Here is a 15,527-nt window from a genome sequence, read left to right as displayed (position 1 = left end):
TTTCCTCCTCCTCCTCCTCCCTCTCTCCTCTCTCTTCCTCCTCCACTATCCTTCTTTCCTCTCCCCTCTCCTATCCTCCTCCTCTCTCTCCTCCTCCCTCTCTCCTGTCCTCTTCATCCTCCCTTTCTCCTCTCCTCCTGTCTGTCTCCTCCACTATCCTTCTTTCGTCCCCTCTACTCTCCCCTCGTCTCCTCTCCTTCTCTTCACCCTTCTCCTCCTCCCCTCCTCCCTCCTCCCTCTCCCCCCTCCCTTACTCCCTCCTCTCCTCTCCTCCTCCTCCCTCCTCTTCTCTCTCCTCCTCCTCCTCTCCTCTCCTCTTCTCTCCCCTCTTCTCCTTTCCTCCCTCCATCCCCTCCCACCTCCCTCTCCTCCTCTCCTCATCTCTCCTCCTCCCCCCTCCCCCTCTCTCCTCCTCTCCTCCCCTCCTCCTTCTCCTCCTCCCCCCTTCCTCTCCTCTTCTCTCCCTCACTCTCTCCTCCTCCCCCTCCTCCCCTCCCCTCCCTCTCTTCCCCCTTCTCATCCTCCTCTTCTCTCCCCTCCCCTCCTCTCCCCCTCCCCCTCCCTCTCCCTCACTCTCTCGTCCTCCCCTCTCCTCTCTTCCTCCCCCTCCCCTCCTCCTCTCCTCTCCTCTCCTCTCCTCTCCCTCGCTCTCCTCCTCTACTCTCCCTCTCCTCTCCCCCCCCCTCCTCCTCCTCCCCCTCTCCTCCTCTCCTCCCCCCCCTCCCCTCCTCCCTCTCCTCTCCCCTCCCCCCCCCCCCCCCCCCTCCTTCTCTCCCAGGCAGCAGCAGTTAGACGTCACAGATTAGCAGATAAAAGTTTGCGGCCGTCAGGCGTCTTGATGTGGTTCTGACCAGGACCCTGGGATCTGTTGTTCTTCCACCAGTGGCTCCATAAGACAGATTGATCTCTCCTTCATATCCTCTATTTGTGGGCGTGTGTGTGTGTGTGTGTGTGTGTGTGTGTGTGTGTGTGTGTGTGTGTGTGTGTGTGTGTGTGTGTGCGGTGTGTGTGCGGTGTGTTTACATGTGCGATGTGATGTGTGTGCGAGTGGGGAGATTTTATTCTAAGCTTTGATGGGAGCGGAGCGGCACAGATGGACTGTGTGTTCCCTCCATCCTCCGCTGCCATACCAAACAACCCCCTCCCTGCCCCCATCGGCTCTCCTGGGGCAGGAAAACAGACGGAGGATGGAGGGGTAATGGAGGGTGAAGGTGTACGGGGTTTGTTTTCTACTTGAAAAAGTATGTATTTTCACTGAGTGATATTTGAGTTTTCTCAGCTCCAAGACTCATCGACAGGCAGCGTTTGGTGAAAATCTCACACAAAGCTGTTTTCAATCTGCTGCAGATCCAGGAAAATGATCCAGGAGGTCTCACAAGTTGTAGAAGTGAGAAAACAAACTCATTGACCTCATTCTACCTCCTGCACCCCGACGGCTCCTGAAGAACTTCTGCTCCTCATTGATCTTATATTCTTTTCTTTTCTTTATATTAGGATCCCCATTAGCACCCGCGGCAGCATCGGCTATTCACTGCAAAAACTCAAAATCTTTCCAAGAATATTTGTCTTATTTCTTGTCAAAATGTCTCATTTCTAGTCAAAACTAATCTCTTTCTACTTAAAATAAGACTCATCACCTAAAAATTAACTTGTTTTTAGATCATTTTCACTTGTTTCAAACTAATTTTCAATTGAAATAAGTAGAAAAATCTGCCAGTGAAAGCAAGTTTTTTGTGCTTGTAATGAAAAGAAAACTTGCTCCACTGTCAGATTTTTCTACTTATTTCAAGTGAAAATAGACCTGAAAGAAGTAAAAAGTGTCTAAAAACAAGATGCTTTTTTATAACTATGTATGTATATGTATAAATATACATATTTTAGGTATAATGAGATTTGTTTTGACTAGAAATTACATTTTGACTAGAAATAAGACAAATATTCTTGGTAAGACTTTGAGTTTTTGCAGTGTTCTTCCTGGGATCCGACATAAATACAACATACACATAAACATTCACACTTACACATAAGAAATATACATTTATACATGACACAAGAACAAACAACGACAGCTCCCTAATAATAAACAAACCACAGAAAAAAAATCGGACACATTTGACAGACACCACAGACATCAGCATTTCTCTACACTCAGATTTCATTCTATACTTCAGTACTTTAAATAAACTAGTATAAAATAAAAATAAAAATATAAAAATAAGTAAATAAATGAATAAATACATCACATTAATAAGCATTAACTGTCTGAAGTGACCGCAACCATGCACTTCAACTACCCATACGCATATATCCACTCAAAAAAGGGTACAACCACAAATCCATTCAGACTGTAAACCACTCCTCTTTATAGTCTAATTATGTTAAATCATAATTCATTAAATTCTAAGAGATACTGTTTTAACAGCATTTTAAACCGATCTTTGTTACTTTCATTAGCAATATGAACTGGTAACAATGGCTTTGTACAGAACTGTTCTTTGTATTATAACTGTTCTCACTCTCAGTATGAACCTCCCTTCCGATGTACTTCTTGTTCGATAACTATCTTATTGAATGTCTTATGTAATATTGTTGTTTTGTTTTTTCACTGTCTCTGACTTTGATCTGACGCCACGCTTTCACTTCTGCTGAGTGTGATCGTATCATAATTCCATGTAACAGATAACAAATACCTGACAACCAGTGGCGGAGATTTAGGCAACACAAACAACAACTTCACAGGAAATAGAAAATAAACCACCGCCGCACACTGAAGTTAATCGAGTGAACCTGAAGAAGCTGGAATGAGAAACACGTTGTTCGCTCAATAAAACTTCAGGAAGTGTATTTCAGTGTGCGGTGGTTCATTTATTTTTGATTGTGTTTTGGATCATATCCTCCTGTGAGCACCTGAGTCTTATTCTGGATGTGCAGAGGGAAGTTTTATTAACATCAACTTCACAGATTTACCTTTACTCTTAATAAAGTAATGTTTCCAGCCACCTATTCGTGCACATTTTGAATTTGCGCTTCACGAAAGTTAACATGGTTCTTTTTATAACTCTTCCAAGTAAAGACCTCATATCTGGAATTTTATTTCCTCAAAACTCTATCTTTATCTTTCTCACCGCTTCACGGCTTTCTTTTCCTTTCGCCACCGGCTTGTTTACCTTTTTTTGTCATCGCGCGAGCCATCGTCTTCGTCCTGCAGATTGGCATCTGACTCGACAATCAGCACATAACTGTATAGAAACACGTATTATATGTAACAACCCAAAATGTAATAACAGCCAATAATGTAATAATTTTGGCCATTTTAAATGTAATAAAGCCAATAAGGTAATAATTTGCCAATAATGTGATAAAATGCTTGAGCCAATAACGTAGTAACTTTTTTTTTTGCCAATATTCTAATAAGTTATTGCCGGAAAAAAAAAAGATAGATTATTACATCATCGGCACCAGTAATTACATTTTCAAAGGCGTTTTTAATACTAGAATGACATAATAACCAGCCAATTGCAAAAAAGTCATTACAATATTGGCTTATTATTATCATCAAGTTATTACATTATCGGCTTTATTACATTTAAAATGACTAAAATTATTACATTATTGGCCGCTATTATGTTTTGGGTTGCTACACGCGTACAAATGCGCATTCCCTTTTGTAGCATTAATAAAAAAAATACGATTACGCTTACTATTTTTAATACAAAGTGGATGAGAGCAGTTATTGCATCACCTGCGTGCACGTGTCGAGTGTAGGCAGCCTTGTGTACTTTTTGGTGATGCATGACACATTCAAAGCTCGGGCCAACTCATTACAAAGAAGATTTCGTAACGTTGCTACAGGTTAAAACCTTTTTACCTTTGAAATGCTCTGCAGCCCTGCTAACATGCTAGCAGCTCTGTGAGGCTGTGGCAGCACGCTAACATGCTAATACTCTGTGAAGTCCTGCAGCAAATAAAAGGCTTATGGCTTCCTGTAAGGTATTAATTACAGTCAGCGACACTCACACTGAGCAACTGACCAACCACAACCAATGAATGAGTCACATGCTAACAACAGGTTAGCTGACAGATTAAGGCAGCGACACCTCACCTGAGTCACCTACTGTAACAAACACCAAATTTACTGAACATGAATCACAGGTGTTTACAACGAATAGAAGAAACAGTATCCAAGGCAACTACGCCCCAAAAATAACATTAACGGCATGAAAAACGGATGGTGACACAAGCTCTTTAAGGAAATCTCGGTAACCCTTTGATTTACAGGCCGTTAATTATGTGATAATGTCAAGAAACAGCCTAGAAATAACAGTCAATTTCATATTAATGTCATGTTTTTCATTAAGGCAAAAGATTACACGTGGTTTTTTTTTTGCAATTGACTGATATTTCTGAGCTATTCCTATGCAATCAATCGTTATTTCTCAACATTACTATGAAATTGACTGTTATTTCTAAGGTATTTCTAGACAATATGAAGCAATTAGTTGTTATTACCTGACATTATCATGTAATTCAATTAAAGTTTTACCAAATCCTCCTGCACTGATCCTCCCAGCCACCGTAGATGTGCTCAGCGTTGGCTAATTAGCACTAAAGACGTAGGTCACAACTTCTGCAGGTGCTGTGACATCATCAGGCCCCTGTGTTGTGTTGTGTTCACATCAGACTAAGCAACCAGCAGCTGTGTGTGTGTGTGTGTGTGTGTGTGTGTGTGTGTGTGTGTGTGTGTGTGTGTGTGTGACAGACCCAGACGGGCTGAAGGTGAACGGTTAACCACTGTTCTGCTTTTCACACTTGGCGTGACAGCTGCTGCTACCACAGTCACGACGAGGGTCATTACAGACACACACACACACACACACACACACGAAATATGTATTTAGTTTATTAATATGTTGATAAGAAAAGCTGTTTATCAGGAATACAGCGGTTCAGCTATATATTTACTGATAATAACCTTTACAATTAATCCTGATAAGAAACGACTTTTAGCTCTTTCTCAGGAGCGTATTACAGTGTGAGTTATCTTTGCCTTTGTAATGTGTGTGTGTGACCAGACTTTGGTTTGATTAGTCTTTTGTGTTTCTCAGATCAAAGTGGAGAGAAGTCCCAGAGAACAAGAGCTGGATCGCAGGAGGTAGGCCTACGAACACTTTCTATTTGTTTTTCTCTTTAAAGGGATACGCCAGCATTTTTTTTGCCTCACTCCCAAGTCCATGACCAGCAGATAGACACCATCCTTTCCACTGTGCGTGCAGTAACAAGGGAGATAGAGCCGTATCGCCCGTAATTAGCTTAGCTCAAACGCTGGAAGTGTATGGGTAGTGTTAGCCTGCCTCCACCTAAAGTCATCAGAGAAACTCTTCAGCAACTCTAAACGGAAACCGGCGGCCGATCTTCGTCTCAGAGCTGACAAAACTCTCCGGTAAGGCATCTTGAGCGGTCAAATGCCGCTAACGGGACGAGATCGGTCAAAACGGAGGGTTCAAGCAAAGACGCTTTATTTTGGTTCAAGCTAGCTACATCGAGGGTAGGTTAGCTTCCTGTTTCAAAGTAAAAGCACAAATTCTATCGTCATGGTTTCCTGTATGTAAAGGGCAACGGGTGTTTTATTTTGTGAAAGTAACCGGAAGTGCGTTGGTCACAACGGCTAGCTTGAGTAGCGCCGAATTCGTGCGAACAAAATAGTAAACAGCTGGTATTTAGACAAATTAACGACACACTGCTGATCTAAACGGCTACTTTCTCACCTAAACATGTTTGAAATGTGGATAAAGTGATATATTTACAGAGTTTAGAGCTAAAATGAAATCAGCTTCTGACTGCTGGTTTCAGCTCGGGTAGGAGGCAGGCTAACACTACCCATACACTTCCAGTGTTTGAGCTAAGCTAATTACGGGTGATACGGCTCTATCTCCCTTGTTACTGCACGCACAGTCGAAAGGATGGTGTCTATCTGCTGGTCATGGACTCGGGAGTGAGGCAAGACACACAAAAAAAATGTTGGCGTATCCCTTTAACATTCAACAATTTAATGAGGTTCTTGTCTCCAACTTTACAAAATAAAAGCATGAAAATGTGCTCATATTAAAGCTGCTGCTGCATAAATGCCACTGAGACTGCAGCTCAGATTAATAGTTTAGATTTAAAACCAGAGGAGCCGTGTAGGAAAAAACATGAAGTGGCTGCGAGCTGTTCACTGACCTCACCATATTTCAGTGGGTTAAAGAAGTTTAAAAACTTGTCAAACACAAGCCGCTGCCCCCGCGAGCCTGCCAGCATGTTCGGTTATAAAGTATACGGCATTAGCTGGTTTTTTTTGTGTGTTTTTTTTAATGTGAGCCATTTTTTTTTGTGTGATTCATTATATTTTGACAGGGTGAACTCAGACTTCCTGGACAGACTGGAGGGCCGAGGTGGAGCGAGGCAGACGGAGACGAAGGCGGAGGAGGAGGAAGAGCGGCCCTGTCAGTCAGCCTCCTCCTCCTCTTCCTCCTCCTTCTCCTCCACGCCAACTACAGGACAACGTGTCCCCGTTCTGGCTCACCTGAAACCAGAACCAGAGCTGGAGCAGCAGCAGAACTGGACACAGGAAGCTGGTGAGCCGTGAATGTGAATGTGAATATCCTCCGTCCACAGAGATGGACGTAGAGTAGTTGACCCCAGTACTTGAGTAAGAGTACAAATACTACTGGTCAAAATGTACTCTGTTACAAGTAAAAGTAGCTCAGTCGACATGTTACACGGGTAAGAGTAAAAAAGTACTTGCTTTTAAAGGTGCTTAAGTATCCAAAAGTACATGCTTTTAAATTTACTTTAAAGGGATAGTTCAACATTTTGGCAAATTGGCCCATTGCCATAATCCCTATAGTCATAGCAGTAGGTTCGTTACCTTTAATTGTCGGTGCAAGCTGTTTTTAGAACGGCAGAGCAGAGCCGTGAGCTGCTCAGAGCTACGCTACGGAGGCTCATGGGATTTCTTGGTTTCCCTCATCAAACTCATCAAATACACAATCCAACAACTCCACAACGCTCTGGTGGACAAGTTGTGACCTGCACATTCACCACGCTATGAGATAATAACACAACGTTACCAGACAGAGTTGTTTTAGAGGGAAATACAGAGACTGTTGATGAAAAACTGTCCCTGAAGGCAACGCGCATCAGCTGTTTTGCATGAATTTCCCTCTAAAACAACTCTGTCTGGTAACGTTGTGTTATTATCTCATAGTGTGGTGAATGTGCAGGTCACAACTTGTCCACCAGAGCGTTGTGGAGTTGTTGGATTGTGTATTTGATGAGTTTGATGAAGGGAAACCAAGAAATCCCATGAGCCTCCGTAGCGTAGCTCTGAGCAGCTCACGGCTCTGCTCCGCCGTTCTAAAAATAGCTTGCACCGACAATTAAAGGTAACGAACCTACTGCCATGACTATAGGGATTATGACAATGGGCCAATTTGCCAAAATGTTGAACTATCCCTTTAAGTAAAAATAAGAGAGTAAATTTCCTATTTTTCACATCAATGAATTACTACAATTTTTTCTAAATGAATTTAAGGACCTTTTAAACTCTTGTTTCTGAGAATGAACTCTTTGTTCAATAGTATTTTAGAAAAAGGAAAGAAAAAAAGAGCAGACCCTACAGTAAAAGTAACGAGTACTTGTCAGCCTTCCTAGAAATTAACTTGACTACTTAAAAGTAAAAATATTTGTCTTGGAAATGTATTCAAGTAAGAGTAATAAGTACCAAAGAAATCTAATACTCAAGTAAAGTACAAATCCTCTGGATATGTACTTAAAGCAGAAGTAAGTGGTCCGGTCGTTTTCGCTAATGCTGCGTTCCAGGTAGGCTTTTGAAATCGTAAATTACAGCTTCAAGTCACAACTTACGACTTTGTAGCGTTCCAGGCAACCCACTCGTGTTTTTCCGACCTGTTTTACCGGTGAAAGTCACTATAACGGCCACTCGTAACTTCTGACCCGTGAACTCGTACCAGATCAAACTGGTACCACTTCACGGTCGGAAAAATACGAGTTTCCTTGAACGCACCATAACAGTCCTCGTCGCTACGTCACCACATTCACGGCGTTCCTTGGCTGCACACACAGCCCTGCATGCCGTTCTCTCTCCTCATTGGATAAAAACTGTAGGATACGATAAATGTTTTCTCTTCGGCTCAGAGCAGAGCAGAGTGACTGACAGACCCGTGTTTCAGACCAAACACTCTATGTAAGTGATTGCTGTCGGAAGATATAACTATTTAAGACTTATATTAACACAAATATATCACTCACTTCTGCTTTAAGTACAGTACTCAAGTAAATTTACTCGGTTACTGTCCACCACTGCCCGTCCACCACTGTTTCTCACGCCTTTTCTTCCTTTTCTTTCTTTTTCTTTTTCTTTTTTCTTAAAAAGTCTGGTTAACCGAAGCTAAACTCAGAGCAGTGACAAGAGTTGCCCACCTCATCCCTTCTCAGAGGAACCGTCCTGATTGTCTGTTTAGTCTGAGTTAGGAATCAAAGGCTCGAGGTGCCGAGGAGCCGACGTAGGCAGGAAGCTATGAGTGGTACGTAGCGTTACTGTAGCTGCTGGCGCTTCAATCCTGCTGATACTTGTAGTCTGTGGGAAGCGTGTGTGTGTGTGTGTGTGTGTGTGTGTCTGTATGTGTGTGTGTGTGTGTGTGTGTGTGTGTGTGTCTGTGTGTGTGTGTGTGTGTGTGTTTAAAAAAAAAGTATTTTCCCTTCTTTCTGGGCACAAACCTTCACCTAGTATGAACTGAACAATGTGTCAAACAGTGTGTGAGTTTCCAGAGAGCATAAAAAAAACTGCCTAACCTCACGCACACACACAGAGACACACACACACACACACACACACACACACACACACACACACACACACTCTTCTGTCAGTCAGGGAGGAAAATTCTCCAGGAGCGATGAACCCAGTAGGCTCCACTGACAGTCTCTCGGCCGGCGGCCAAACGCACACTCAGTCACGCCCGTTTATAATTGGCCTGCATCGACACCGTGGGTTCGATACCTGACGGGCTGCCACACACACACACACACACACATACACACACAGAGAGACACACACACACACACACAGACACACACACACACCTACAAATACCTGCTTCTCACAGCACACGAGAAAGAAAACAGAAACAGAGAACGTCATGTTCATTACTGCTGAGCTCAAGCATTTCCTGCCACAGAGTGAGTTCTTTACCTCCGCCGTGACAAAGACCTTCAGGCTGCAACTAATAATTATTTATCATTATCAAATTATCCGTCCTTTACTTTTTCAATGGATCAATTAATGTGGAGATGTCTGAGCCCAAGGTGACATGTTCTGATGCTTCTCCTGTCTGTCAGATAGGGTTGCAGAATTTTCAAAGTTGGAAACTTTCCATGGGAATTAACGGGAATACTGTAAATCCAAAATTTACAAAATTGAAGGTTGGCCCTTAACAGGAGTAATACTTTACTCAGTATTCATGTTTTTGTTGTTCAGTAAAAGAATTGATTGTTCATACAAGACAATATTTTGCATGGATGTCTGCCTATGACAATACAAAATATTTCCATTTATGTTTGGATATGATACAGTTCGTTTAAATTACCCCCAATTTCGGGGCGGCGTTTAGCTCACATTTAGCCCCTGTTCGAATCCCGCATCGGGCAGCCCTTTCCTGCGTGTCATTCCCCCTCTCTGCTGCCCATTGCCTGTCTCTCTCTCCACTGTGCTATCAATTAAAGGCAGTAAAAAGCCCCCCCCAATATATATATATAATTACCCCCAATTTCCAGTTAATTCCCATGGAAAGTTTCCAATTTGGAATATTAACAAAATTCCCCAGCTTAACTTCCCATGGAAAGTTTCTGGAAATTTTCCGCCATTTGCAACCCTACTGTCAGATGATCAGTCAGGCTCCGCCCACTCACAGCGTTCCCACACACACGTCCTGGAAAATCTGGAAAACCTGGAAAATGGTTGACCAAATTATCCAGTCATGGAAAACACAGGGAAAATGAGAAAAAAATGTCCTGGAAAAGCTTGAGTTGTCCTGAAAAATGATTTATAACATCATGACATCAACTACCAGAGCTCTGTTTGACTTTTTCAGACCTAGAAAACATATACAAAAGTATTTAAGAGATTATATCAACAACTATAAGTTCAAGTTAACAACTAAATGAACAACTAAGGGAGAGAAAACACCTAAAAATAGACAAAAGAACCCACAGACCTAAAATAACCACCAAGAGACTTAAACTGACTACAAATAGACTTAATACAACAACACAAAGAGACACAATGTGGTCGAAAATGACACAAAATACTGAACATAGATGCAAAACAGCCGCAATTAGAGATGCAAAGTGAGCATAAAGAGACAAGAACAGCTAGAAGTTATTCAAATTAACAACTAAGGGATAAAAAAACACCTAAAAATAGATTTTTTTTTCCCCCAAAAAAACATGTTTGTGCTGTTCTATGATACATTTGTCATCATTTCTAAGCATTTAAGAGATTATTTCATAAGTTAGAGCCGTAGACTGCACATCTTTAAACCAGATTTCTGGGAGAGAGAATGAGAGAGAGGAATAAACATAGAAACAAACTGATTAAATGTACAAAATGAGGTACCATTGTAGAAAAGAACACTTCTCTAAAGCATGAATGGGACAGGGGATGAATCATAAAAACTAACGTCTGTCAGATTGTAGCAGCTGAAAATGTTCTGGAAAAGAGTGGGAACGCTGCACTGAGCTGCTCCTGGATCTGTTCTGACCGAGGAGCTGATCCCAACTGGTACAGGGAGAGACAGAGAGAGAGAGAGAGGGTGAAGTGTTTTTGGATCCCCGACCGTCCTGCAGCTCAGTTCCTGATCCGTCCTCTCTCATTCTTGACCGACTGCCCGACCGTCTGACCAGCGGCCAGGACACGGCCGTCTCACCAGGCCGAGGTCACAGCTAAAATACCCGACAACGACTCAAACCCTCGGTCCTCTTGGCTCGGGGAATCCCACAACACGAACTTTCAGATAACTCAGAAAAGTTCTCCAAACCTTTCCTTGGTACGACAGTGGAGTGGATGACTGGTGAATTATTGATTTTTGGTGAAGTATCCCTTTAAACACTGGTGAAATGTGAAAAGGATGACTCAAAGAAACTGGAATCTGTCATTACAGGTGTCAGGTGGCCATGAATGAAAAGGAAATGTGAATTGTTTTGTTTTGCAAGTCGATTCTCAGTGTGCGTCGCTAAATTTTCTGCTTTAGCTCCTAAAATGTTAAGTGTTCCTCGTAAAAAAAAAAATAGTTAGTCTGGATCCCTGTGATGGTAGCCATGGTGATGACTGAGAGGATGATTCCTGCACAACACTCAGACCTACTGTACAAACTATTCTATGGGCAGTTGTTGTGATTTTCATTGGAACGGTCAATGAATAATATCAAACTGATGATATTATGTTTGTGGATTTGCTGTCACACAACACTGACGCTGCTGCCAGTGACCAGCAGTGTTTGGATACTGCTCTTGGTCATGTTGCTGTTTTGGTTACATTTGGCCATTAACTGTGCTGCTCCGTGTGTTTCCGTGTGTTTTCAGACCTGCAGCCCGACTTCGACTGGTCTCTGATGAAACTGATCAACAGTTTCCCCGACTGCGACAAGGCCTTCCTGGAGGACATCCTCCAGCAGTGCAACGGCGACTACCAGGAGGCCTACACTCTACTCATCTGCTCCCTCAGCTGATTTGAACCTCTTTAAAGGGAAACTTCGTTTTTTTTTTCAACCTGGGTCCTGTTTTCATATGTTTTTCTGTACAATAATACAATACAATTATTGAGGTGGCGCACGTCTCTTCTTCTTCTGACTGGCAGTAGCTCACTGCAGACCCTGTGGTCGGCACGGCGCAGTGCATCGACAGGAGTGTCAGCATCCATTTGTAGCACAGCTAGCCCTAGCTTGTGAAAGCTGCGCGAAGAGTAGCCCAACATTTTGTTGCTACAAGTTGGAAATGCTCCGGTTGTCTCTCTTAACCTCAGTCAGGTAACAGTAGGCTATTCCCCATCAGTGTTTTGCCGTGAGTTATTGCGAGATTTCAGAACGATATTTCTAGCGTGGTGAGATTTGGACACAGATCACAGCAGACAGCGACCTCCAGCTAAAGGTAGAGACTATTACGTTCATTTCTCCTTTCTAGTATGTTGTCAGACACTCATTGTAACTATCTGAGCCTGTCAGTTTGAAAAAAATGCAGGTTTATAGGGCGAACTTTGGCGGGAGCCACTTGCCCCGTGGAAGAGCGTTAGCTGGGCTGCAGGCTGCCTGCCCGGCTCAATAATTGTATTATCCATCACTCACGTTTACAGAAAAAACATATGAAAACAGGGCCCAGGTTGAAAAAAAACAAAGTTTCCCTTTAACTTTAGGATTTCTTATTATTGTTGTATTGGGCCAAAAAATTAAAATAAAACATGTATAATCTGTAGATGAAGGATAGGAGAATAGATAGAGATAAGATATATACAATATGTTGGTGGTGGATGAAAGCAACTGCATTAAATATATGTATATACCTACAGGGCAGTAATGTGTTTTTGATTCTGTTATTAATCTTGGGGTGTTTGGTGTCTTATATCTGTCTGCATGCAGCAGTGAGTCATGTTGGGGTTTTGCCCTGACGTGGAGCTGAATTGATGTTCGTTTCCTCCAGTTTAGTGGAAGGTCACTGCCATGACTCATAATCTTCAGATCATATTTGGGGCTCTTAATTCAATCAGTGTGTGTGTGTGTGTGTGTGTGTGTGTGTGTGTGTGTGTGTGTGTGTGTGTGTGTGTGTGTGCAGATGGAAGACGGCTCTACCCAAATACATGATGCTTTTTGTTTGTTTTAAAAATCAAAGTCATATGTGATGCATGTACAGTACAGCGGGATTCTGACGCACATCAAGAGACGCAAATCCAAATAGGATTTTCTGCAGCGAAGCGTTCTGTGATCGGTTTCATTTGCAGCTGTAGAGGATCTAAACTAAAGAAAGCACCTTTTTTTTCTTTTTTTTTGTTCGCGTCAACTCTTTCAAGTCTGGGCGTTGTCTCCGTTTGAACGTGTGGGTGAGGTTTCCAGGTGGGCAGAGGGCACGGAGCGGCTGGAAGCGGCCGGATGGGACCGGACGGGGCGGTGGAGGAGAGATGGTTATCACCGAGGGCCGAGGCAACAAAGAAAGGACAGAGGGTGGAGCGCTCGGTATGGGGGAGCAAAGAAATCCCCTTCTTCTCCTCCCTTTGTCATGAAGTTAAAGCACAGAGCTGATGATGATGTCATCCATCCTGGAGTTCAACAAGAGACTCAGTGTCCCGCCGATCACCAAGACGATTAGATGCTGTGTGAGGTAGAAAAAGATCTGTAGCTTCCTGAAGACATACGGAGCAGTGGTGTGCACAGACGTTTTGAAGGGCAGGGGCGAAAAGGAAAAAAAAAGGGCAAATATAGCGCATCCTCGCCACTGAAGAGGGCACTTTAGCACATGTTTTGGCTCCTAGAGGGCACTTTAACACATGTTCTGGCTCCTAGAGGGCACTTTAACACATGTTCTGGCTCCTAGAGGGCACTTTAGCACACGTTTTGGCTTCTAGAGGGCACTTTAACACATGTTCTGGCTCCTAGAGGGCACTTTAGCACACGTTTTGGCTCCTAGAGGGCACTTTAGCACACGTTTTGGCTCCTAGAGGGCACTTTAGCACACGTTTTGGCTTCTAGAGGGCACTTTAGCACACGTTTTGGCCCCCATGAGAGCACTTTAGCACACGTTTTGGCTCCTAGAGGGCACTTTAGCACACGTTTTGGCTCCTAGAGGACACTTTAGCACACGTTTTGGCTTCTAGAGGGCACTTTAGCACACGTTTTGGCTCCTAGAGGGCACTTTAGCACACGTTTTGGCTCCTGGAGGGCACTTTAGCACACGTTTTGGCTTCTAGAGGGCACTTTAACACATGTTCTGGCTCCTAGAGGGCACTTTAGCACACGTTTTGGCTCCTAGAGGGCACTTTAGCACACGTTTTGGCTTCTAGAGGGCACTTTAGCACACGTTTTGGCCCCCATGAGAGCACTTTAGCACACGTTTTGGCTCCTAGAGGGCACTTTAGCACACGTTTTGGCTCCTAGAGGACACTTTAGCACACGTTTTGGCTCCTAGAGGGCACTTTAGCACGCGTTTTGGCTCCTAGAGGGCACTTTAGCACACGTTTTGGCTTCTAGAGGGCACTTTAGCACACGTTTTGGCTTCTAGAGGGCACTTTATCACACGTTTTGGCCCCCATGAGGTCACTTTAGCACGCGTTTTGGCTTCTAGAGGGCACTTTAGCACACGTTTTGGCTCCTAGAGGGCACTTAAGCACGCGTTTTTCAACAATTGGTCGCCCCCCCCCGTGCACGCCACTGCGAAGGAGATGTACTGGTCCTGACAACAGGAAGATTAATTTCTCTGAATAAACTCATTCAAACCAACTGGAAACATTAGTCTTCATATCAAATGGAGTGTTTGTTTTCTTTCTCCATAGATGAACGTCCCATTATTTCATGTTCAGCTGGCCTGCTCCGACTTAAAGACCAGTAAATAGTATGAATTAAATATTTGTGCGGTGAACCACCGTCTCTGTTTTCCCTATAATTAACAGAACATTACAGAGCTCTTTCTATGAAACTCCAGAAGACATTACCGAGGAAATTATTAGAAAAATATGGACCTGTAAAACAAAGAATTACAAACATCTTTCCCTCATCAAGAGCTTAGAGAGAAAAATAATATATATGTATAATCTGGGATTTGTGGGTTAAAGGAATAATGACATTTTGGAGCATGCGCTGCACTAGATAAGATTGATATACTGTACTGTAAGTGCTGTGTCTGCGTGGTTACCATGGAGTTCATGTTGGAGGGAACAAAGTCTGGAAACAAAGGGGAAACCCCTCACCCCGCAGTGTGTGGTGTTAATTGGTGAGTGTTATAGGTGCTGGAGGAGTGACAGCTGAACTCTGGACCGAGGCCGCTTCCTCCTCCAGATCCTCTGTTTATACTCAGCTAATTGTCTCCTGGCTTCAGCTGCAGACATTAATACTGTAGAGAAACACTGTTGGGTTTTGTTTTTTTCAATTTATAAGCATATTTCCCAAAATGTTAAACATACAGTACAGGGTTCCCACTTTTATCTTGAACTCATTGTCCAGGACATTTCCATCTGCTTCAGTCTGACAGACATTAGTTATCACACCAAACATGAACACATCCTCGGTCTCATTCATGCTTTAGAGAAGTCTTCTTTTATTTTGTACATGATTGTTTCTATGTTTATTCCTCTCTCAGCTCCAGAAGTCTGATCTTAAAGGGATAGCTCAATATTTTGGCAAATTGGCCCATTGCCATAATCCTTATAGTCACAGCAGTAGGTTTGTTACCTTTAATTGTCGGTGCAAGCTATTTTTAGAACGGCGGAG

At 43.1% G+C, this 15,527-nt stretch overlaps 1 protein-coding gene across 2 annotated transcripts in view; it reads left to right on the top strand.

Annotated features, from left to right (window-relative positions):
* Positions 1-12,595, top strand: part of epsti1 (epithelial stromal interaction 1) — a 28,376-nt gene extending 15,781 nt beyond the window's left edge. For both annotated transcript variants that reach the window (XM_083997059.1, XM_083997058.1), the window contains 3 exons: positions 5,106-5,152; positions 6,394-6,614; positions 11,641-12,595. In XM_083997059.1, the coding sequence (XP_083853185.1) occupies positions 5,106-5,152; positions 6,394-6,614; positions 11,641-11,786 (414 nt within the window). In that variant the 3' untranslated portion in view covers positions 11,787-12,595. The remainder of the gene's footprint in view (positions 1-5,105; positions 5,153-6,393; positions 6,615-11,640) is intronic.
* The last annotated feature ends 2,932 nt before the right edge of the window (positions 12,596-15,527 follow it).

Source organism: Trachurus trachurus (assembly GCF_905171665.1).
Source record: "Trachurus trachurus genome assembly, chromosome: 21".
In the NCBI taxonomy this organism is placed as follows: domain Eukaryota; kingdom Metazoa; phylum Chordata; class Actinopteri; order Carangiformes; family Carangidae; genus Trachurus; species Trachurus trachurus.
Note: the sequence above shows the minus strand (reverse complement) of the source record. Positions and strands in the feature narration are given on the sequence as shown.